The sequence below is a fragment of the Pongo pygmaeus genome, chromosome 1 (assembly GCF_028885625.2).
Source record: "Pongo pygmaeus isolate AG05252 chromosome 1, NHGRI_mPonPyg2-v2.0_pri, whole genome shotgun sequence".
Taxonomy (NCBI): domain Eukaryota; kingdom Metazoa; phylum Chordata; class Mammalia; order Primates; family Hominidae; genus Pongo; species Pongo pygmaeus.
This window is the reverse complement of record NC_072373.2, coordinates 222,215,541-222,238,775: the sequence shown is the minus strand read 5'-3', so window position 1 is coordinate 222,238,775 and position 23,235 is coordinate 222,215,541. Positions and strand designations below refer to the sequence as shown.

The window sequence follows — 23,235 nt, the reverse complement described above, 5'->3', positions numbered from 1 at the left end:
GATGGCAGCTCGGGTCTCCATAGCAATTGTGGAACTTGAAAAGTTTTACTTTAAAAAAGTGCATCTGTACATCATTTAAATTTTGGTGCCAATGTAGAATCGGAAAATCGAGTCTTAACCAATCAAAATTCACGTGCCTGCCCCTTCCGCCAGGTCATTCCTCAGTGGCTAGCCTTGGAACTTCTCAGCTAAATATGCATTATTGTGGGTATTTAATAATATCCATAATTAAATTAAGTGGGGGCAACGACAAAAGCCTCAGTGCTATTATCCTCCCCAGAGGCTGGGGCCGGGAGGCCCATTCTCATAGAAGGAAGCCTTAAATGTGGGCTCCCGTCCTTCATGCAGGGCCACTAAAAGGAAGTTTCCTTGGCGGGAGAGGGTGTGGGAGGCCCAGCATCAACGGTTTCTTCTTTCTTCTCCTCTGGAAGCTTCACTCTGTTTCTCTTGGCAAAAATGCGGTTTATCTCCACAAATGTTTTGCCCTTGGTCTCCGGAATAACCACGTAGATGTAAATCGCCGTGAGGAGGCAGATTCCGGCAAAGATGATGAAACTGTAGGCACCGATGGCCTCCTACACCAGGAGACGAGAAAGACAGGAGGGGCAGAGAAAGACTTCATGCCTGTGATCCCAGCACTCTGGGAGGCCAAGACAGGTGGATCACCTGAGGTCAGGAGTTTGAGACCAACCTGGCCAACATGATGAAACCCTGTCTCTATTAAAAATACAAAAATTAGCTGAGCATGGTGGTGTACACCTGTAATCTCAGCTACTTGGGAGTCTGAGGCAGGAGAATCACTTGAACCCAGGAGGTAGAGGTTGCAGTGAGCCAAGATCGTGCTACTGCACTCCAGCCTGGGCAACAGAGCGTGACTGTCTCAAAAAAACAAAAACAAAAACAAAAACAAAAACCCCAAAACAAACAACAAATAACCAGTGCTGGTCGAGGCCTTTGTGAGTCCATAAAGGAGCTGCTTGGCAGCCAGTTTTGTTTCACTCCTGGAGGAGTGATATAGCTAGAAAACTGTGATCACTAAAGATTGTTTGCAGGAAAAAAAAAAAAAAAGCTAGAAATTGGATTCCCCCTCACCCTATTATCAAAAAGAATCTGGTTGGATGCTGTGGCTCACACCTATGATCCCAGCACTTTGGAAGTTTGAGACCAGCCTGGGCAATATAGCAAGACCCCATCCCTAAAAATAAATAAATAAATAAATAGCCAAGTGTGGTGGCCCATGCCTGTGGTCCCAGCGACTTGGGAGGCTGAGGTGGGAGGATCACTTAAGCCTGGGAGGTCAAGGCTGCTATGAGCTGTGGTTGCACCACTGCATTCCAGCCTGGGTGACAGAGCAAGGCCCTGTCTAAAAAAAAAAAAAAAAAAAAAAAAGACTGCTTAACTTTTTGACAGTAAGGGTTTATGGCCTCTGTGCTCTGAAGGTGCTGAGAGTGCAGAGTTTGTGGCCCATCTTGTCTTCAGAACAGAGGAAGGAAGTGGTGGGGGATCTGCACCCTGGCTCTGGCTTTGTTTGCTTTCTGCCGCCCTTGAGCTCCGCGGACCAGAGCCCCTAAGCAATAGCCCTTTACAATTTCAGTAAGGGATCACCCTTCAGTAGCTGGGAAACCGGTGTCTTCAAGGGTTTGGAGGCAGTGGGGCCACGTGTGTCTGTGGACCCTTGGATGTGTCTGAGAGCCTGTCCCCACCTTGCTGGATTCACAGATGTGCTTAGCGGCAGGGGAATACAGCTTACTCCCTGGAGGCCCGGTGGAGCGGGTTGGGGAAGGGGCCCTCGCTCACCTGGATGGATGGGAACAGGAAGCCTACGATGAAGTTGGTGAGCCAGTGCACTGCCCCGTCCACCATGAAAGCTGCCCGCCGGGAGGACTGCAGGAAGATCTCGGTCCTCACCACGGAGGGGACAGGACCTGGAGGGCAGAGCAGGATGGGTGGGGTGGAGAAGGACCCAGGTGTCCCCCAGGGCTGGCGGGACGCGGCCCACTCTAGCCTGAGACCTAGGACCCTCAAGAGCACCAGCTGGGATTAGGGACTGGAAAGGAACCCTGCCTTTACCTACAAAACCAGGGCGTGATCAGGGCAGGAGCTGTAAAGATCCACTTTGCAAAGTCTGGTTGGAGAGCCTGGAATTGAATTTCCATTGCTGCTTCTTCAAGGCCAGTGACGCTCCATGAAGGTTTGCAGAAAGTAAATGGATGGGAAGCTTCGTGGAGCAGTGGGAGTGAGTGGGCTCCAGCTCACAGGCAGCAGAGCTTTCTGAAAGAGCTTCCTTTGCGCTGGCGTCACTCTGACTTGAGACAGCCCGCGCTTGGGAAGTGCCGCCCTCCTATGGCGGATGTGGCTATGGCAGCGCCTGAGGGCTACACCTTTTCTTGGACAACTGTTTTTCATTATCGCCTCCTTAAGAAGCCTTGTCTAAAATGTCTAAAGCCATTTTTGTTCCCTAATCGCCACTCCCATGAAATTTTAATACTGTGTGTCTGTTTAGGTCCTGCATATATAGATATCTGTAGCTTTACACAAAGAAAGAGGAAGATTCTGTCCCTCGTCCTCCAAGCTTCCCACCCCCGCTTAGGTGATGAAATGGCCTCATTGAAAAGGTCCGGTCTCATGGATCACTGGAGGTCAGGAGTTCGAGACCAGCCTGGCCAACATGATGAAACCCCCATCTCTACTAAAAATATAAAAATTAGCCCGGCATGGTGGCGTGTGCCTGTAGTCCCAGTTACTCAGGAGGCTGAAGCAGGATAATCTGTTGAACCCGGGAGATGGAGGTTGCGCTCCAGCCTGGGCAACAGAGTGAGACTCCAACTCAAAAAAAAAAAAAAAAAAAAGAAGGAAAAAAAGAAAAGGCCCGATCTCCTTGGATGGACTTGGAGAATAATTCAAAGCCCCTGAATGAAGCTGGGATGTCAAGTGCAAACTCCTGCAGCCCAGTGAGGTGGGGCCCAGGGCCCTGACCCCAAAGTGGATGCCGGCAAGGGATGTCATCTGTCCTGCTTCCCTCCTGTCCACCACAGCAACAGCAGCCAATAGCCCTTAGGTCTAAGTTGAATGTCAGATCAGCCCATGCTCTGACCTCGCGTTTGCCGGCACACCTGATCACCCCTGTTCTTGGAGAAGCACCGTGGCTTGCTCCAGATGACACACAGGCAGTGGGGGCAGAACGGCTTGGAATCCAGCCAGGTCTCCTACACACACTAGCACTTTTCCTTCGAGGTTCTGCTGCCTCCACATTTGAGGTACACTGGGAAGGCGTCCTGCTCTAAATCCCCACCCCCCTTTTATTTTTTAGACAGAGTCTTGCTCTCTTGCCCAGCCTGGAGTGCAGTGGTGGATCTTGGCTTACTGCAACCTCTGGGTTCAAGTGATTATCCTGCCTCAGCCTCCCAAGTAGCTGGGACTACAGGCACCCGCCAACACACCTGGCTAATTTTTGCATTTTTAGTAGAAACGGAGTTTCACCTTGTTGGCCAGGCTGGTCTCGAACTTCTGACCTTAAGTGAACAGCCTGCCTCCACCTCTCAAAATGTTGGGATTACAGGCATGAGTCACCATGCCAGGCCTAAATCCCACTTCTTAAATACCCTTAAATACAACTATGTGGTCTCATTCATGTGCCTGACACAGCACAGTGTAAACAGGTATTCCGCCAATGGGTGTTGAATGAATTAATACCTTCATTTTGGTTTATGCACATTTGCTTTCCAAAATGAACATTCTTCAGGGAGTGTTATTAGAGTCTTCACAGTCACAGCTGTCTTTCCCCAGGCAGGGAGAAGGAGGTTCAATTCTCAGGACACACTGGGGAAGGAGTCTGGAGTCTCAGAGGCTGCCCAACAGGTGGGCCCAGGTGGAGGACCGAAGCCACTGGCAACAGGACATTGGGGACAGTGTAATAAGGGACTGTAGCTGGCGGTCAGTGGGGACAGAAGGCAGTTGAGCCTTAGGTGTGCTGTGGGCTTGGAGGCTCAAGTGAGTGTCTGGAGGGTATGGATGTAAACCAAGGTGCCCCAGGTGGGTCTGACTGGCACAAGCTCCCTCTCTGCAAAAGCTCATGTCCTTGTTGGGTGCCAGACCTGAGTGTGGGCCCCCCTGGGAGACACAGATGATCAGTGGGGCACTGGCCTGGCTGACGCTGCTTGAATGAATGAACATGGCCTGGAGCGCCATCAAGGCTGAGAACGAAGAATGTGTGGGATCTGCATGAGCACGGGGAGCGAGGACGTCCATTCACTCAGCAAATATGTGTCGAGCACCGACTGTGTGTCAGGCCCAGGAATGGACCAGGATGGCCGGGGCAAGGGAGGCGTGCAGGTACTCACTGGGCCCGATGGAATGTCCCGCGATGTAGGCAAAGACACAGATGATGCCGAGGTAGGACAGCTCGGGGACCCTGTTCTGTGGGGAGAGGCAGGGCTGTCTGGGCTGAGGCCAGGAGCCTCACGTGCAGAGGGGTCCACCTGCCGGTCCCACCTTCCTGCCCCAGGGAGGAGCCGCACCTAGATGTCTGGGCACCTACATGGACCTCAAGGGCTCTGTGGGCAAGAGAGGAAGGCCAGTGAGAACCAGGCCTTCCAGCCTTTCACAGGGCTCCCTCCAGCCTCACCTGATGAGTGTCGTGGAGAACGACGGACATCTAGCTTTGAGTTATTTTCCTGCCACGTGCTATTCTCTGCACTTTACAAATCGCAAATATTAACTCCTCTATCTTTGTGATACTCCTCTGCCCTCTGAGTGACTCTATGATTATTTCTTTTCTTTTCTTTTTTTTTTTTTTGAGACAGAGTCTCGCTCTGTCGTCCAGGCTGAAGTGCAGTGGCACAGTCTTGGCTCACTGCAGCCTCCGCCTCCCGGGTTCAAGATTCTTCCGCCTCCGCCTCCTGTAGCTGGGATTAGAGGTGTGTGCCACGACGCCCGGCCTATATGATTGTTTCAATCCCACAGTCGTGGAACCAGAGCACAGAGGGCCCTGAACACAGACTATGAGGAACCTTAGTCCCTCAGGGATCAAGCAACTGCTGAAGTCACCCAGTCAACATGAGTGAGCTGAGGTCCAGACTTTCTCTACCATTCTCTGGAGACTCCTAGGATCCCCGGACCAGTGGAGCCGGCAGACCACCATCTCTGCTCCCAACTGCTGGGAGAACAGCCAATGCAAAACCGGGTCAACGGACTTCAGCCAAACTAACCGGGTGCCCCCAGATGAACTTCCCAGGGAACCCTGTAGTCACAGTTATGAAACGGCCTCAAGGGACAAGTTGGCAGCACAGCTGGATGGCAAGGCAGGAGAGGAGGCACTGGGAGCTTCCAAGCAGAGAAGCAACAAGATCTGATTCATTTTCAACAGAAAGAGAAGGCAGGCGGGTTGGGGCCATTCAACACTTCAAGCAAAAGCGAGGCTGGCCGGGTTGGTGGGGCCGCCCTGGACCCGGTGTGAAGCGAGCAGCTGCTGGTGCATTTTCAGGCAGAGCCCCTGGTTGGACAGAAGGAGTGAAAGAGCCACCAGGGATACCCCTAGGTTTCAGAAGTGTCACTGGCGGTGGTCTCTGCAGGTGGCGCTCAGTCGTGCTCACCTCTTTTCACTTCCTAGAATCCCTAAAGGTTCCACTAAGAACTTATATTGATTTTTTTTTTTTTTTTAAGGCAGAGTCTCACTCTGTCACCCAGGCTGGAGCAGTGCTGCCATCTTGGCTCACTGCAACCTCCGCCTCCTGGGTTCAAGTGATTCTCCTGCCTCAGCCTCCCGAGTAACTGGGATTACAGGCACACGCCACCACACTCGACCAAATTTTGTATTTTTAGTAGAGACGGGGTTTCGCCACGTGGCCAGGCTGCTCTAGAACTCCTGACCTCAGGTGATCCACCCGCTTTGGCCTCCCAAAGTGCTGGGATTACAGGTGTGAGCCACTGCGTCTGGCTAGAACTTATATTGGTTTTAAAATTAGAGAAGAAAGTTCTTTCCAAGGGAAACTTTAATGAAATTGATTTATGAGCGTCACTAACACTGTTCCTTGCCAGGCCTTGCTTTCCCTGCAGGCCCCAGCCTCCTGGTGATTCCCTGAACCCCCCCAGCTCTTTCCCGCATGGAGCTCTCTGCACTCCCTGGTGCTTAAGGACAAGTCAGTGCAGAGAGGGCAGCTTGGAAAAGAGCAAAGATCTTGGCTCTAAATGACAGAATGAGCTCCTCACACATTCTTGTACTCATGTGCAATTGCATTGCTAATATATTTTCCATTTGAAAGGGTTCAGGATGATGCTGCGGTTCCTGCACAAGCAACAACAGCAGACAGGCTGCCTCAGAGACACAAAATGCTGGTTGCTTTTTAAAGATTTTATATCATGCCACACCATGCATTTTCATCACTTCTGTAGAACATGGATAACACATACAGGCTGAGAGCACTGCAAGCTAAAATGATGTACTTCTTGTTTGGGTGGTGTGCTGTGTTTTAGTCTTACTGAAATATGATTCCCAGTTTTGCTTTGTTTTTTTTGAGACAGGGTCTCACTGTCTCCCAGGCTGGTGTATAATGGTGCGATCACGGCTCACTGCAGCCTTGACCTCCCAGGCTCAGGTGATCCTCCCACCTCAGCTTCCTGAGTAGCTGGGACTACAGGTGCACACCACCACACCCAGATAACGTTTTGTATTTTTTGTAGAGATGGGGGTCTCACCATGTTGCTCAGACTGGTCTTGAACTCCTGGGCTCAATGGATCCTCCTGCCTTGGCCTCCCAAAGTGCTAGGATTGCAGGAGTGAGCCACTGTGCTCAGCCTCCTTCTACCTCTTGAATGGGATGACTTCTGGTCTTTCCTCAATCCACACCTGTTCACTGCCCATAGATGTTTTCTAATGCGGTGCATCCTTGCATTTATGCACTGAAGCACATATTTTATTGCAAACTGTCCTCCTTGTTTCTCTTTCCCATGACAGCTGGACCATCTATCCGGTTACTTATTTGCATGTGCAGGTGTAGGTAAATGAAGCCATCTGTGACATTCACTTCAGGATGGGGCATTGCAAAGTACTTTTCCAGGCAGGATGCATGCCATCAGTGGCACTCAGAACCAACCACTTGGTGCAGCGGGCCCAGTTCAGTCAGGGGACCTCCCACCCTCCCCAGGACTCCCCACCCAGGGGGCAGGAAATGAGGTCAGACCTGGAATAGGAGCACCACCGTCAGCACCAGGCAGGCAGAGCCGCAGATGCCATAGCCGGCCAGCAGGAGGTGCCGCCGTCCCAGCCGCTCCACAAGGACAGCCTGGAGGGGGAAGGCAGGCGGTGAGAAGCTGCCTTGGCCTGGCGCCCACGATTCTCCGGCCGAGCCTCCACTTCCTTTTGTGGGCCCCTCTTAGGTGCCCCTTTCTTTCTTTTTTCTTTCTTTCTTTTTTTAATGGAGTTTTGCCCTTGCTGCCCAGGCTGGAGTGCAGTGGTGCGATCTCGGCTCACTGCAACCTCTGCCTCCCAGGTTCAAGTGATTCTCCTACCTCAGCTCCCAAGTAGCTGGGACTACAGGCACCTGCCACCACGCCCGGCTAAGTTTTGTATTTCTCATAGAGACGATGTTTCACCATGTTGGCCAGGCTGGTCTCGAACTCCTGGCCTCAAGTGATCCTCCTGCCTCGGCCTCCCAAAGTGCTGGGATTACAGGCGTGAGCCACTGTGCCTCACCTTTTAGGTGCCCCTTTCTTACCCCTGCTGCCTGCATGTGGGATGCAGGCCGCCGATTTGACGTGGGTCAGACATTCATGCTCTTCACCACCACCCTTCCTTGTTCTGGTTATTTCCAGACCTCCTGGATCTTGGCTCCCTGCACCCCTGCTACCCACTGGAATAACCACATTTCCTAGTTTCTGTGTTTGATGCTTTGACATCTTGGGACCTTGATGGACCTGGAGGGACTGCCCTTCCCACCCCACTGATAGCAAACAAACCGCTGTCTGGGAGTGAGTGCCTCTTTCATCTGCAAACCAACAATGCAGGCCCACACCCCAGGTCCTCCTTTGCTGAGTTTTCACACTCAAGGCCAGCATCACCTGCCCTAACACCCTAGGGGCCAGGGGCCAGACAGATGGGACAGCCCCTGTGGCCCCGAGCCTGAGGAAATTATTCACACCAGCTACTCCTAAACCTGCTCACTCTGCTTCACCCATTCCTTTCTGTGGGAACCACGGTAAAGGTTCATCCTCACACTTCCCCTTCATGCCTCTGCTTCCTGGTCCATCCCATGGCTTCCCCACAGGCCCTGCATGGCGTGGACTGCACCCTCCTCATGGGATCTGTGAGGAACAAGCTGTCTTTCCAGCAGTAGCCACCTCCTGATCTGTTGGCCTCACCACACATGAATAAGAATAACACCTACATTTAAAAATAGCCCCTGGGCTGGGCACAGTGGCTCACACCTGTAATCTCAGCGCTTTGGGAGGCCAAGACAGGAGGATTCTTGAGCTCAGGAGTTCAAAACCAGCCGGGTCAACATAGTGAGACCCTGTCTCTATGTTTAAAAAATAAATAAATAAAAAGAATAAGAAGAAAAATAGCCCCCTCCTATTTGCTGGGGCTCCACTCGACATTGAGGCCATCTGGAATCTGGGCTCACATCATGGAGGACCCCTCATCTCCCCACTTTTCCACCTGATGGACTGGCCCTTCCACTCAGCCAGCTCCTTCTCCAACATCCAAGCCCAGGTCACACTCCCTGTGACCAGCATTCTTTTGACTTCTTCCTTCCTTTTCTACTTCTTTTTTTTTTTTTTTTTTTTTTTTTTTTGGTGGAGTCTCACTCTGTCACCCAGGCTGGAGTGCTGTGGTGCAACCCTGGCTCACTGCAACCTCTGCCTCCCGGGTACAAGCAATTCTCCTGCCTCAGTCTCCTGAGTAACTGGGATTACAAGTGTGTGCTACCACGCCTGGCAAATTTTTGTATTTTCAGTTGAGATGGGGTTTCACTATGTTGGCCAGGCTGGTCTTGAACTCCTGACCTCAGGCGATCTGCCCACCTCAGCCTCTCAAACTGCAGGGATTACAGGCATGAGCCACCGCACCCGGCTCCTTTTCTACTTCTAATACCATTTCCATTCTACTCCATCCCTAAATGCTGACCACAGCTGGCCCCATACAGCCCCTTGACTCATGTTAGCTGACTCATGTCCTCCCAACATCCCAACAGACTATCACTGCCATTCAGGAGGGCCAGATGGGAGCAAAGTGCACCCCAAAAATCAGGGAAATACTGTCAATTTCCTGCTGTATGCCTGGTTCCCAGACGCCGTTCCTCCAGGGAGAGGGAAAGGGTGTTTTTCTGGCTTGGGTTGCTCCAGGTAGGATGATGGGGAAGCAGGTCCTAGTTATGGTCATTTATCCCCAAGGAGGAGGATTCTGAGGATAAAGGATGGATCCTGCCCCAGGGGAAAATTGGGGATGGGGCCACAGAAATCCAGCGGGAGGAAAGGGTTGAGACTTCAGCCTGGGGACCTCTGTCCTCTTCCCTTAATTTTCCTGTCAGCCTCTCCTTTCCTTAACTTCTCCCTCCCTGCCCTTCTAAACCTTCTGAGAGTTGACTGGAACTTAAACTAGCTCTGGGGAAAATACAAATAATAGATAACTTTCTTGAAAATGTTTATCATCACTGGCAACTCAAGAAACAGGAATCAAAATAATCAGAAGATAACTTGAAAATGGTCTAGGGAAAGGAATGCCATGATCATCTGACCCTTTTCCATACAACATATATATCAAGGCGTAAGTAGCTCAGATTTTAAATACTAAACTCTGAAATCATGATACTGCACCAACAAAAAGTGGTACCTGCATTTGAATACCATGTATTGCAGTCACCATAATGATTTTTACAAAGGAAGAAACTTGGATCTGAAGGTTTTTTGTTGTTGTTGTTGTTGTTTTTGAGACAGTCTCACTCTTGTCGCCCAGGCTGGAGTGCAGTGGTGCCATCTCCCTGCTCACTGCAATCTCCACCTCCCAAGTTCAAGTGATTCTGCTGCCTCGGCCTCCCAAGTAGCTGACATTACAGGTGCCCACAACCATGCCCGGCTAATTTTTGTATTTTTTAATAGAGATGGAGTTTCACCATGTTGGCCAGGCTGTTCTCAAACTCCTGACCTCAAGTGATCCACCCGCCTCAGTCTCCCAAAGTGCTGGGATTACAAGTGTGTGCCACCGCACCCGGCTAATTTTTTTGTATTTTTAGTAGAGACTGGGTTTCACCACGTTGGCCAGGCTGGTCTCGAACTCCCTGACCTCAAGTGATCCGCTAGCCTTGGCCTTCCAAAGTGCTGGGATTACAAGTGCGAGCCTCCGCGCCCGGCCGGATCTGAAGGAATTTTGAGTTTTCTGGTCAAGGTCATGCAGGTAGTTAGTATGTGCATCCTAAAGTCCATGTCCCTTAAATGACCCCAGGACCAGGGCCACCAGCACTCAGTTCACTCTGTGGGGCTCCTGTCTGCCTGGCGGCACCTGGCCAGAGACCCTCCAGCAGGAAGGACGCCTCCTGCTCACTCACCGAGGTGATGGTCATCACTATGTTGACGACACCAGAGCCCACTGTTACATATTGGGAGTGAGCGGCCTCCACGCCCGCAGATGCGTAGATGGTGTCCGCATAGTAGTTGATCTAAACAAAAACACAGGGCTGTCAGGAGAGGCCTGAAGACCCAGGACACTGGCTTAATTTTCTCAACTCAAGCCATATACAGTTCTGCAAGCCTGGGTTGGGGACCCTGGGACAGGAAGGGGGTAGCAGGTGGTGGGAAAAAGAGGCCTGACCTGGAGTCGGGACACCAGGGTGGAGCCCGGCACTGCCCTGGAATCCAGGGTCACAGCTCCTCCCTCTCTGAGCCTCAGGTTTGGCGTCTATAAAATGAGAGTCGGACCATACGACCTCCAAGAGCACTTTTCCCTCCATCATTCAGTTACTCTAAGAGATCAGATCCCAAAGAATGACTTCTTACCTCTCACTCTGGGCCAAGCCAATTGCAAGTTCAGTCTGTCTTCTGGCCTGTGCCAAGGACATTGGCACAAACAACCCTTCGAAAAGCCACGTGTGCTATTCCACATCTGGTGGCTCCCACTTGGGCCATCCGCCCTCCCACGATCACTGGTTAAACATCCATGAATCCCTGAGGCCAAGGCCACCTCTTCCTGACATGCCACTGGAGCAACCGGGTCACCCACCCAATCTCCAGTGTTTTAGCTTCTGTCAGATCTCCACCCTTCCCTCACACCATGTTTAGATACAGTTACAGCCAAAGAACCACACTTGCAGAAAGTGATGCCACAAACATCTCAGCCAAGTGGGCCCAAGATGGGCTCCTGACCCAGACTGGGCCTACCAACCCCGGCCTGGTGACCTGAGCTTGGACCCAGGAGACCTCAGCTCATCTCAGTCTAGCTGGTCTCTTGTATAGAGGGGAAAGGACTATTGGCAGGAGGCATTCCTTCTGGGGACTGGGAAACAGAGAAAAATGAAGCTGGCATATGGGGAGAGGCAGAGCAGGGAGGCAGAGAGGACTGAGGTTTCTTCCTGACTTCTGGCTCCGCCTGGACTGATCCTGGCCCCGCTGCCAGGCCAGGCCTCTGTGGGTGGAACTGTGTGTTGCTATCCATGAAGCCTGGGTCTGCTTCATCTGTCTCCCCGCCTGGCCACTGTCCCATGTACCGCATTGATGCCCGACAGCTGCTGGCCGGCCATGAGCACGATGACGGAGAGGAGCTGCCAGCGCAGGGACCGCAGGGCGCAGAGGTGCAGCACGGACAGGTGGCCCTCAGCGTGCTCAGCCCGGGCCTCTGCACGCATGTCCTCCAGCTCGGCCTCCATGTCCGTGTGGCCTCTCAGCCTCCTCAGAGCTGCAGGGAGCAGAACCACCCCCTCAGAGGCCGTCTCCCTGCAGGCTGGGCCCCAGGCCCCCATGCTGGCCCTGAACTCACCATTCCCCGACCTGACCTTGGTTGTGCCCCAATTGCCACCCCCCTACCCCGTTCAGCTCCCAGCTCTCACCCCTGACCCATGGTGACCCTGACTCTGGCCCTGACCGTGGCTCTGCCTGGCCCCTGGGGTGGGCAGGGCCTGGGAGAGTGGCCGGCGACTTCATACCTTGTCGCGCTGTGGCTTCATCTCCTTTCTGAATCAGGGAGTAGCGGGGGCTTTCGGGGAAGAAGGGCAGGGTCAGCAGCTGCAGCAGGGCGGGCACCCCCGTGAGTGCCAGAAGCACCGGCCAGCCTGCAAGGAGCCAAGGACTCAGGATCCCGGGGCCTGGGCACCCCCTGACCCACCCACCACTGTGCTTAGAAGGTCACGCTCCTATGTGTGAACCAAGGATTGTGGGGACTTCATTCTCACCAGGGTCCTCCTACAAATGGGTTCTACATTCAAAACGGAGGAAATCATTATAGTTATAAAAATTTACATGTCATTAATATTTTGCAGGAAGAACACCGTTTCTCTAAAGAATAGGCAATGATTTAAACACTTGAACCCCGGAGAAAATGAGCTCAGTCTTGTTCCTACTTTTATAGCGGGAAAGGGGATAATCTCTGCCTCATTAGGGCCATGGTAGGGCAGGGTCTGGACCCTGCGCTGGGTCTGAGTGAGCTCCTTCTGGATGGCTTGGCCTAAGGAGGGGAACTCAGATTCCACTAAGAGCACAGGGTCTCCATCTGCCTCCCGGCCCTGCTGGTATGGTGGGAAGTGGACAGGTTCTTTTTTTTTTTGAGACAGAGTCTAGCTCTATCAGCCAAGCTGAAGTGCAATGGTGCGATCATAGCCCACTGCAGCCTCAATCTCCCAGGCTCAAGTGATCCTCCCACCACAGCCTCCTGAGTGGCTGGAACTACAAGCGTGCATTACTGCACCTGGATCATTTTTTAAAAAAATTTTTACTAGAGACAGGGTCTTGCCGTGTTGCCCAGGCTGGTCATGAACTCTTGGGCTCAAATGATCCTCCTGCCTTGGCCTCCCAAAATGCTGGGCATGAGCCACTGCACCCAGCTGACAAGTTCTTTAACGTCTCTGAGCCTCAGGCAAAAAGTGGCGAGGGATGAATGAGGCACAGGTGTTAAGCGTCATGCACGGTGGCTTCCCCAGCTGATGTGTCTCTAATTGACGGTTTAGTATTCAGTTGCTCTGGGAGTTTAGGAATCATTACTGTTAATGATCTTTCATGGAGCACCCACCAGGTTCTGAGTCTCTGAACCTCTTCAGGGTACTGTGGGGACCACAAAGACATAAATCCACCCATTAAGGAATATGTGCAGAATTTGGGTCATTCAGAAATGTCTATAAAAAACCCCGGCCAGGCACAGTGGCTCATGCCTGTAATCCCTTCACTTTGGGAGGCGGAGGCAGGAGGATTACTTGAGCCCAGGAGTTAGAGATCAGCCTGGACAACATAGTGAGACCCTTGTCTCTACAACAAAAATAGAAAAAAAGAGCTGGGCATGGTGGTGCGTGCCTGAGTCCCAGCAACTTGGGAAGCTGAGGTGGGAGGATTGTTTGAGCCTGAAAAGTCAAGGCTGCAGTGAGCTATGATCACACCCGCCTGGGTGACAGGGTGAGACCAGGAAGTAAGGAAGGAAGGAAGGAAGGAAGGAAGGAAGGAAAGAAGGAAGGAAGGAAAGAAGAGACAGAGGAAGGAAGGAAAGAAGAGAGAGAGGAAGGAAGGAAGGAAAGAAGGAAGGAAGGAAAAGAAAAAGGAAAGAAGGGAAAGAGAAAAAGACAGAAAGAAAGAAAGAGAGAAAGAAAGAGAAAGAAAGAAAGGAGAAACCCCACTGGGTTCATGGGCTTTTATTGCTGGCCGCATTCATTCAGGCCCGCCTGATGGTCCATCCTCTTATCCTCTTTCCCTCCACCCTCCATGAGTGTCTCTCACTTTCTCCTGTTGGGGCTCTAAAAACAAATACCCCAAAATGAAGGCCTCAGCAGCGCCCTCAGAAGCAAAAGGTTTTCTCTGACCTTCTCCTGTCCCCCTGTCTCAGTCCCATTCCCCCTAGAAACTAGGCTAACCCTAGAAACTAGCATCCCTAGTCAGGATTCCTGGTCAGGTCATACAAACTGGATCCCCTTTCTCCAAAGCCAGTTCCATAAAATCTAAAAATATTCTATGTAAAATATTCTATGTAAAAACTGGTTATACGGGTGGATCACCTGAGGTCAGGAGTTCGAGACCATCCTGGCCAACATGGAGAAACCCCATCTTACTAAAAATACAAAATTAGCTGGGCGTGGTGGCACACGCTTGTAATCTCAGCTACTCAGGAGGCTGAGGCAGGGGAATTGCTTGAACCTGGGAAGCAGAAGTTGCAGTGAGCTGAGATGACGCCACTGCACTCTAGCCTGGACTAAAATGGACGATTTCTCCTCTATCTCTGCCTTTTCACTCTGAAGGCTCCGCGAATCTGGTTAAATATGTTTGCATGCCTTTTCTATTAATCAATCCGCTTCGTGTCAGTGATTTTTCAGCGGACCTTTAGAGGGCCACACTCCTCTCTCCTAAATTTCCACCGCGACCCCCACTCACTCTCAGGCAACGGCCTTTTCTCCTAATTCACTGGGAAGATAGAGGCCGCCAGAAGAAAACAGCCACCCAGTGACAGAGACGGCGGCTGCGAACCTGCTCGCCTCGCATCAACTTCCCTCTGTACTGGACCATTCCTATGGCAGCCAAATTATGCTGACATTTTTCACGGCTTGAGAGAAATCTCTTCTCTCGACCTCGCTTCCCCAACTTCTCTCCTTCCCTTTATAGCAAAACCCCTACCTGCCTCCGAGCCCCTGATTCCCATTCCCAAGCACGATTTGTCCCCATCACTCACCAAAACAGCCCCGACCACGTCACCCATCCCGTTGCCCACCACACTCCCCAACACCCGACCCTAAAGTCACCTCTCAGGCCTCATCTGACTCGATCCGTCAGTAACACCCGGCACAGCCGAATAAGGGACTGGACCTAGCGTGACCTCTGCGGCTGCCGGTTACCTGCCGGGTTGCCCAAGATGGCCTGGAGGCTGAAGATCTGTGCTAGGAAGACTCCAACGATGACGAAAACCTCGGTCATTGTTCCCACCATGCCTCTTAGGTTCTTGGGGGCCAGTTCTCCCAGGTACATGGGAAGGGTGCTGTAGGAGATGCCTGGTTTGGGCACAGCAGAAATCAGGGCAGGCAAACCGCAAACGCAGGAACCTGAGATGCAATTCAATCCCGTTTCCTAATCCCGGGGCTTCTCCATGCTGTCAGCCCCTCCGTGGAGATGGAGCTCGGCCAACCTCGACTGTTTAGTTTGGACTTATACCAAAATCCCTCCAGAATCCTCAGCCCCCATGGGGGAGTCACCAGGATGTGACGAGGAGACCTTTTCCTTTCTAGCCGCCGGGCTGGGCCGCTTGTTACAGGGGAGGAGCCTAGGCCTCCATGTGTCTCTGGGACTTAATGATAAAACTTTTGCTTTGGTCTGTTTTCTGATTTTTCTAAAGCATAGATTGCTTGTCTAACTTTTATTAATAGAAAAAATTACTGTAGTTAAGAAACTACTGAGTTTAAATTATCTATCTTCCTTGGAAGATACTTTGTAAAACCTTATTGGTTATTTGTACTTCAAGGTGAAAGTGTGTTTCTAAAGATCCATAAATAAAGGGAAGGGGCTAGTAAGCATGAGGCTTGGCCAGGTACAGTGGCTCATACCTGTAATCTCAGAACTTTGGGAGGCCGAGGCAGGAGGATCACTTGAGCCCAGGAGTTTCAGATCAGCCTGGGCAACACAGTGAGGCTCTGTCTCTAAAAAAAAGATTAATTAATTAATTAATTAATTAAGAAAAACAAGCATGAGGCTTGCAAGGGCCTGGGAACGCAGACGGGAGGATGTCTTGAAATGAAAAGAGGCAGACAGAGCCAGCCAGACACCTTATCTGCTCCTGCTTCCAGCCTTGGCCAAAGAGACCCTTGCCCCAAGGCTGAGCTGGAGCCTGGGCCGCAGGTACCTGCACAGACTCCCAGCACCACGCGGGAAAAGATGATCAGCTCAAAAGCCTTGGCCACTTTGCTGACTCCCATCAGGATGGCGGGGATGATGGCAAAGATGTTGTTGATCAGCAGGGTCCCCTTTCTGCAAAGACAGTGAGCCCAGAGGGCAGGGGTGCGTGGAGGCCACGGAAGCCCTCCCAACATCAGCTCCTATTCTGCAGGCAGTCATTACAGAGGCGCGGGGAATGTGCCCGAGAAAGAGCTGAGCAGGGGGCTGTGGACTGAATGGTGTCCCCCAAATTCCTATGTTGAAGGCCTTAACCCCAGTGTGATGGGATCAGGAGGAGGGACCTCTGGGAGGTGAATAGGTCATGTGGGGCCCTCACGATGGGATAGGAAGAGACATACAAGAAACCACTCTCTTTTTCTGCCCTGTGAAGACACAGCCAGGCCGGGCATGGTGGATCAAGCCTATAAACCCAGCACTTTGGGAGGCTGAGGCAGGCGGATCACTTGAGGTCTGGAGTTCGAGACCAGCCTGGCCAACGTGGTGAAACCCCATCTCTACTAAAAAAACAAAAGTCAGCCAGGCATGGTGGCACATGCCTGTAATCTCAGCTACTCGGGAGGCTGAGGCAGGAGAATCACTTGAATCCGGGAGGCAGAGGTTACAGTGAGCCGAGATCATGCCACTGCACTCCATCCAGAGCCACAGAGCAAGACTCCATCTCAAAAAAAAAAAAAAAAAAAAGAAAAAGAAAAATGACACAGCCAGAAGAAAGCTGTCTGCAAGCCAGGAAGAAGGCCCTCACCAGGAAACAGATCTGCTGGTACCTTGATCTTGAATTTCTATCCTGCAGAACTGTGAGAAGATAAATGTCTGTTGTTTAAGTCTGTGGTTGTAGCAGCCTGAGCTGATTAAGACAGATGGGAAGAAGGGACGAATGGGCAGACGTCCCAGGAAGGAAGACTTGGGGTCAGTGGGGGTAGAAGTTGGGGAGGGGAGCATTCTAACGATCGGAGCTGCCTGAAAAGGGGAGGGCAGGAACAAAGAATGGGCTGCCCCAGGAGGTAGAGAGCTTCCCATCACTGGTGGTATTCAAGCTGTCGCTGGTGGTTTCTAGACTAGACACGATGACTGTCAGGAACATTGAACAGGGAATTCCTACAATGAGTGGGGTGCAGAATGGGACTACATGATTTCTAAGATCCCTTCCAAGGCTGAAAAACCACAAGCCTGCGAAGGAGAGGGAGTGCCTGAAAAACAGCACTATGCCGGGTGCGTCCTGCTGCCTTCATGATCCACTGATCTGCTTGATTTTGTGCTCTAGGTCCTATGCCGACTTGCAGCAATGGCTCCTGTGCGCCCCCCTGCCCTTGCCTTTGGCTTGGGTTTTGCACAGGAGAAGAATGGCAGTGGACCAGAAAGAGGGCAGAGAGCTCCCGAGCTGTGGGGTTGCTGGCTGGTGCATCCTGATATTCTTTTCTTTTTTTTTTGAGATGGAGTTCTTGCTCTGTCGCCCAGGCTAGAGTGCAGTGGTGGGATCTCGGCTCACTGCAACCTCTGTGATATGGTTTGGCTGTGTCTTCACCCAAATCTCATCTTAAATTCCCACGTGTTGTGGGAGGGACCTGGTGGCAGGTCTTTCCAGTGCTGATCTCATGATAGTGAATAAGTCTCACCAGGTCTGATGGTTTTATAAGGAAGAGTGTTTCTGCACAAGCTCTCTCTTTGCCTGCTGCCATTCATGGAAGATGTGGCTTTGCTCCTCCTCTGCTTTCCGCCCATGATTGTGAGGCCTCCCCAGTCACGTGGAACTGTGAGTCCATTAAACCTCTTTCTTTTGTAAATTGCCCAGTCTCGGGTATGTCTTTATCAGCAGCGTGAAAATGGACTAATACACTCTGCCTCCTGGGTTCAAGAGATTCTCCTGCTTCAGCCTCCCAAGTAGCTGGGATTACAGGCACGCGCCACCATGCCCAGCTAATTTTTGTATTTTTAGTAGAGATGGAGTTTCACCATGTTGGCCTGGCTGGTCTCGAACTCTTAGTCTCAAGTGATTCGCTCACCTCAGCCTCCCAAAGTGCTGGGATTACTGGCGCAAGCCCCTGTGCCCAGCCTGGTATTCATTTTTTATTTCCTCTCTCTCCACCGCCAGGTGGAGGTGCTCCCTCCTCACACCCTTACAGGTCTGGGGGTGATGAAGCTGTCAGCAGCCTCAGGACTACCTTTGTGATTGTCTCACACTTTGCAAACATCTTTGAGGACCGCTGGGACCCTGAGTGAGTGCGCTGAGTGAGTCAGCCAGGAAGGCAGGGTTCTGGTGCCAAGAGGAGGGAGTGGGTGGTGAGGACTCTATGAAAATATCCCAGGTTGGCAACACTGAGGACTGGCCAGGGCATCCACAGACAAGCAGGCTGGTGTTCTCAGGCCACTTTTCTCTCCCTGGGGCTGCCACAGCCTTCAGGAGCAGCCACCAGAGCCCAGACCCTGATGGGGGAGGGTCAGCCAGCCAGGAGGCCCAAAAAGACTAAGCAGCCCGGACACGTTCCCACCCTTCTCTGGACTCCCAGCCCTTCCTGATGACTAGGAGGGGAGGCTGGGGCTGTCAGGACCCCACTGGGCAAGGCTGGCACCACCACATTCCTGGACTCAGGCTCTTCATCTGGAAAATGGCTTCAGACAAGGAAGTGGAGGCCAAGACTGGGCTTCCAGAACAGTCCAATCACTCTCGGTCTAGCTGAGAACATCACAGTCTGGATGACCAAAAGAAAGCTTGAATTATAGTATAGTTACATTAGAGTGAATAGTTTCCTCATTCCAGTGCATGATGTATGGCAAATTAATTGTCGATCAAGTATATGCAAGAAGAGGTCCTATGAGTCTTGCATTAATTAATAGATAACTAATTTTCAATCAGCACTATTTTTTTCTATGCCTGAAAATGGAATTGCTCTGGTTTTTTGAGTGACTTTTCATTAGAGGGCCTTCCAGTCACTCCTGCAAGCTGCCTAACCTGGTACACCACGCCCAAGTGTAACCGTGAATCCGAATGAGTGAGCTGACCTAAGGGAATGCCACCAGGCCGCACCCTGAACCCAGGCTCACGCTTTGCCCTCCTGGGAACCTTGGCCTGTGCATCTTTCCTTATCTGTGGAGTCACGTCTTTGGAGCACCTGGGCTTAGGAAGAATGATTAGTGAATCTGTGTAAGCCAAGCAAAGTTCAAAGACCTGCCCAGTCTTCATTTCCAAACAATCTCGTATCTATGAGACAGTGGCTGGCAGTGTGACTCAGCCTGACCCCAGCCTCAGTAACAAACTCTGAGAAGGACACGCGGGGAGAGGCTGCAGCTCTTAGAACTTGGAGCCATGGCCACTTGACCCCGGAATGAAACCAGATAAACAAGCATTTACTGAACACCCACTGGAGGTGCTTACAAGGCACTAAGCTAAGTACTATCAAGAACCTTGATCTCAAAGGCTGCACCACCTCTGTGGCAGGTGACGGAAGGGAATGCTCTTCCCAGGCAACTGCCTAGGAAAGAAATCCCAGAGACATTTAGGGACTGGTTTAAGGTCATGATGACTGTGGCCAGGCGGAGACTAGACTTCAGATCTCCTGATTTTCAGGGTCACACATCTCCCCACCAGGTGCACAAATGCCCAGAGACAGTGTGGCTTACTAGCGTGAATTTTAAGTGGGAGCAGTGCACCTTCTGTTTACCTGCCACAGCTATCAACCAGCAGGCCCACGAGCAATGACCCCAACAAGCCGCCCAGAGGAAACATGGAGACGGTACAAGACCATAGAAGCAGCATGAGCTTCCCGTCCATGAATGTTGCATGTCGCTCAAAGTAGGTTTCGTTGTAAAATGACTTGAAGACCTGGAAAACATTGCCCCATCCACAGCTAAGAATATTGGGCAATTCATGAGAAATGAGAAAGTGTTCTCAGTGGCCACTTGTCATTGTACAGAGAGGTTTTTCTGCTAACACCTATAAGACACAGTTAAACCCACTGATTCCCTACTATTACCTGAGAATCAAAAAATCTACTGTATGATGGGTTGAAATGAGAAACTAGGTTGAACAAAAAGATTGTTACAAATTCACTGTTAAAAAAATTACTTTTGGCCGAGCGCGAAAAAATTTACTTTTGGCCGGATGCGGTGGCTCATGCCTGTAATCCCAGCACTTCGGGAGGTCGAGGCGGGCAGATCATGAAGTCAGGAGATTGAGACCACCCTGGCTAACACAGTGAAACCCTGTTTCTACTAAAAATACAAAAAATTAGCCAGGCGTGGTGGCGGGTGCCTGTAGTCCCAGCTACTCAGGAGGCTGAAGCAGGAGAATGGTGTGAACCTGGGAGGCGGAGCTTGCAGTGAGCCGAGATTGCGGCACTGCACTCCAGCCTGGGCAACAGAGTGAGACTCTGTCTCAAAAAAAAAAAAAATTACTTTTGGCTGGGAATGGTGGCTCACAGCTGTAATCCTAGCACTTTGGGAGGCTGAGGCGGGAGAATAGCTTGAGGCCAAGAGTTCAAGACCAACCTGGCCAACATAGGGAGACCCTGTCTCTATTAAAAAAAAAAGAGAGAAAAGAAAAGAAAAAAAAATTTAAATTTACTTTTGAGAGACCTACTCTGCCAGAGGCACCACAGGAAATATTCTTCTTCTTCTTTTTTTTTTTTTTTTTTTTTTTTGAGATGGAGTCTCGCTCTGTCACTCAGGCTGGAGTGCAGTGGTGCGATCTTGGCTCACTGCAACCTCTGCCTCCCGGGTTCAAGTGATTCTCCTGTCTCAGCCTCCCGAGTAGCTGGAATTACAGACATCCACCACCATGCCCGGCTAATTTTTGTACTTTTAGTAGAGACGAGGTTTCACCATGTTGGCCAGGCTGGTCTTGAACTCCCGATTTCAGGTGATCAGGTGATCCACCCGCTTCAGCCTCCCAAAGTGCTGGGATTGCAGGCGTGAGCCACTGCTCCCAGCCCAGGAAATATTTTTACTAATGTGTGACTTCAGGCAAGTTACAGAACCTCCAGAAACCTTAATTTCCTCATCAGTTATGGAAACAAGATGTACCTTATAAAGAATGTGTTAGCATTAAATGTGATTAAGTGATGGTACATTGCTCGACTCAGAGGTTCCATCCATGGTAATAATTGTAAGTACACTAATATATGTCTGTATATGTAATACACACACAAATGTAATACAGTGTATGTAGACATGCTAATATATGTATACAAGCATAAGCATATACATATACCAAGGTCAAGCCTGTGGTCAGTTCTCAGTCCTCATCTGAGCTCATCAGCACAGGTTGTCCCTCCCTCCTTGACGCTCATCCTTTACTAGGCTTTGGAGACACTCTGCCCTCAGGTTCTTCCACACCTGCGAGGGCCCCTTCTCTTTTTCCTTTTTTCCCCTTTGCCCCAATCCCTAAATGCCACAGAGTTCAATCTTTGACCCCATTCTCTTTCCAATCAACAAGGGGCCTACCCAAGGTGACAGCAGTGGGACCTGAGGCCCAAAAAGACTGGGCCGGGAATCCAGGTCCCCCAGCATCCCAATGTGCCTGGAAAGGACGACACTCCAGGGGCAAACACCTCCTACCACGCCCTGGTCTCCGGGGGTGGGCATCCAGGGTACTAGGGCAAGATGGCTGCTCCCAAAGGAAAGATGGCGCCTCCTAGAGGCAAGATGGCAGCCTCCACGGAGGAAGATGGCGGCTACCTTCCACCCACGACCCCGGTCAGCTGCTGCCCGGCCCACCTTGTACCCACCTTGTGCGGCGTGTTGACCACAGAGATGTTGTAGCCGTACTGGAAGGCTGAGCCAAAGGCGGCGCTCAGTGTCGCCAGCAACAGCGTGGGCTGGAGCCGCTGTAGGAGACAAGTCCAAGGTCGGGACGCTGTGGGCTTGGGCCTCGGGAAGTGGAGTGGCCGGGCCTCCACCTCCCTCCAGCCTGGGCTGGAAGTGGGGGATAGGGGAGCCCAGGCCGTGCCCCAGAAAAGAGGAGGAGGTGGCGCAGGGCTGGGGCTTTTTGGGGCTGAGAGGCACGAGGTCTGCACGCATTCATTCCCTCCTTGAGGATGTATCTGAGCATCTCCTACGTGCCTGGCCCTGTGCTAGGCCCTGGAGGCCAAGTGTGAAGTAGGGGATGCTTTAGGAAAAAGGCCCAGCAAAGCACTGCCTTTAAGAAGCTCACTTTCTAGTGAGGGGAGCCCACCCCGTCCAAGAAAGACAAAGATGATAATTCCAAATAGCTAGAATGCTGTGAGGACAATAAACCAGGGTGATGGGTGGGGTAGCAGCCTGTGGGGAACGAGAGACTGTGTTCAGTAGGGTGAGCAGGGCAGGGAAGGCCTCTCTGAGCAGGTGCCCTTTGAGCCGGGACCAGAATGGATGAGAGGAAGCAGCCACGTGAGCATCGGGGGGAAGAGCATCCCAGACAGAGGGACTCACTGCTTGCCTCTGCCTCTAGAACAGGCCCTTAGGAAAACGCCGGCAGTCGCCTGTGCTCAGGGCCAGGCTTTCCATGGTTGCCACAACACCAAGGGCAGCTTGGAGGGGAACTGGCCTGAGGGCCAAAGTCTGAGGAGCAGGTGGGCAGGGTCTCTGACCATGTCCTAGAGCCAAGGCCCTGGTGCACACCCCCTCCCCACTGCCCCCTCCACCCCTCACTCCTGTGCCACATGTCCTCACCCCAACCCTCACACTTAGCTGCCTGGCTGCCCACAGCCCGTAGCTCTGCACACCCAGGAACAACCAGACAGAGAAGGGCAGGATTCGGGCATTCTTCAGAGGGCATCTCTCCTCGATCTTTAAGGGTAGGGGAAGCGGAGGGGAGCAGGGGTGGAAGGGAGAGAGGCATCTCCAGCACCATCCGCTCTCCCAGCATTCGCTCAGCCACCCTGGCCCATGTCTGAGCCATGAGGTTTGAGCATAGCTGCTTCTCCACATAGCTCTCCCAGGCCTGGTTATCCTGAAGAAAAGGGAAGCACGCTACCCACTCCTTGCTAAAAGCATTCCAGGGCCTTCACCTCCCTCCACAGGTCTGCACAGCTGGTGGGAGAGGGACAGTGACAGGTTCCTAGTCTTGGCACTTACCCCCTCCCTGGATGGAATGGGTGGAGGGGTTCCCGCCTCTTTGTTCTCCATCCTTGTTCAGGTGGGAGAACAGGTGTGCTCTACCTCCCAAGTGACACCTGCTCTGCGCCAGCCACCTAAAGACCTGCT

At 51.8% G+C, this 23,235-nt stretch overlaps 1 protein-coding gene across 1 annotated transcript; it reads right to left on the bottom strand.

The window, feature by feature from the left end:
• SLC2A7 (solute carrier family 2 member 7) lies at positions 1-23,235 on the bottom strand. The gene is made up of 12 exons (XM_054440603.1): positions 23,107-23,235; positions 21,780-21,878; positions 19,716-19,876; positions 16,007-16,131; positions 15,009-15,161; positions 12,129-12,254; positions 11,694-11,881; positions 10,539-10,649; positions 7,179-7,280; positions 4,341-4,416; positions 1,798-1,925; positions 1-575 (listed from the first exon to the last, which is right to left on the bottom strand). Exons 1-12 carry the CDS (start codon positions 23,155-23,157, stop codon positions 354-356), a joined length of 1,542 nt encoding a protein of 513 aa, XP_054296578.1. The 5' UTR covers positions 23,158-23,235; the 3' UTR covers positions 1-353.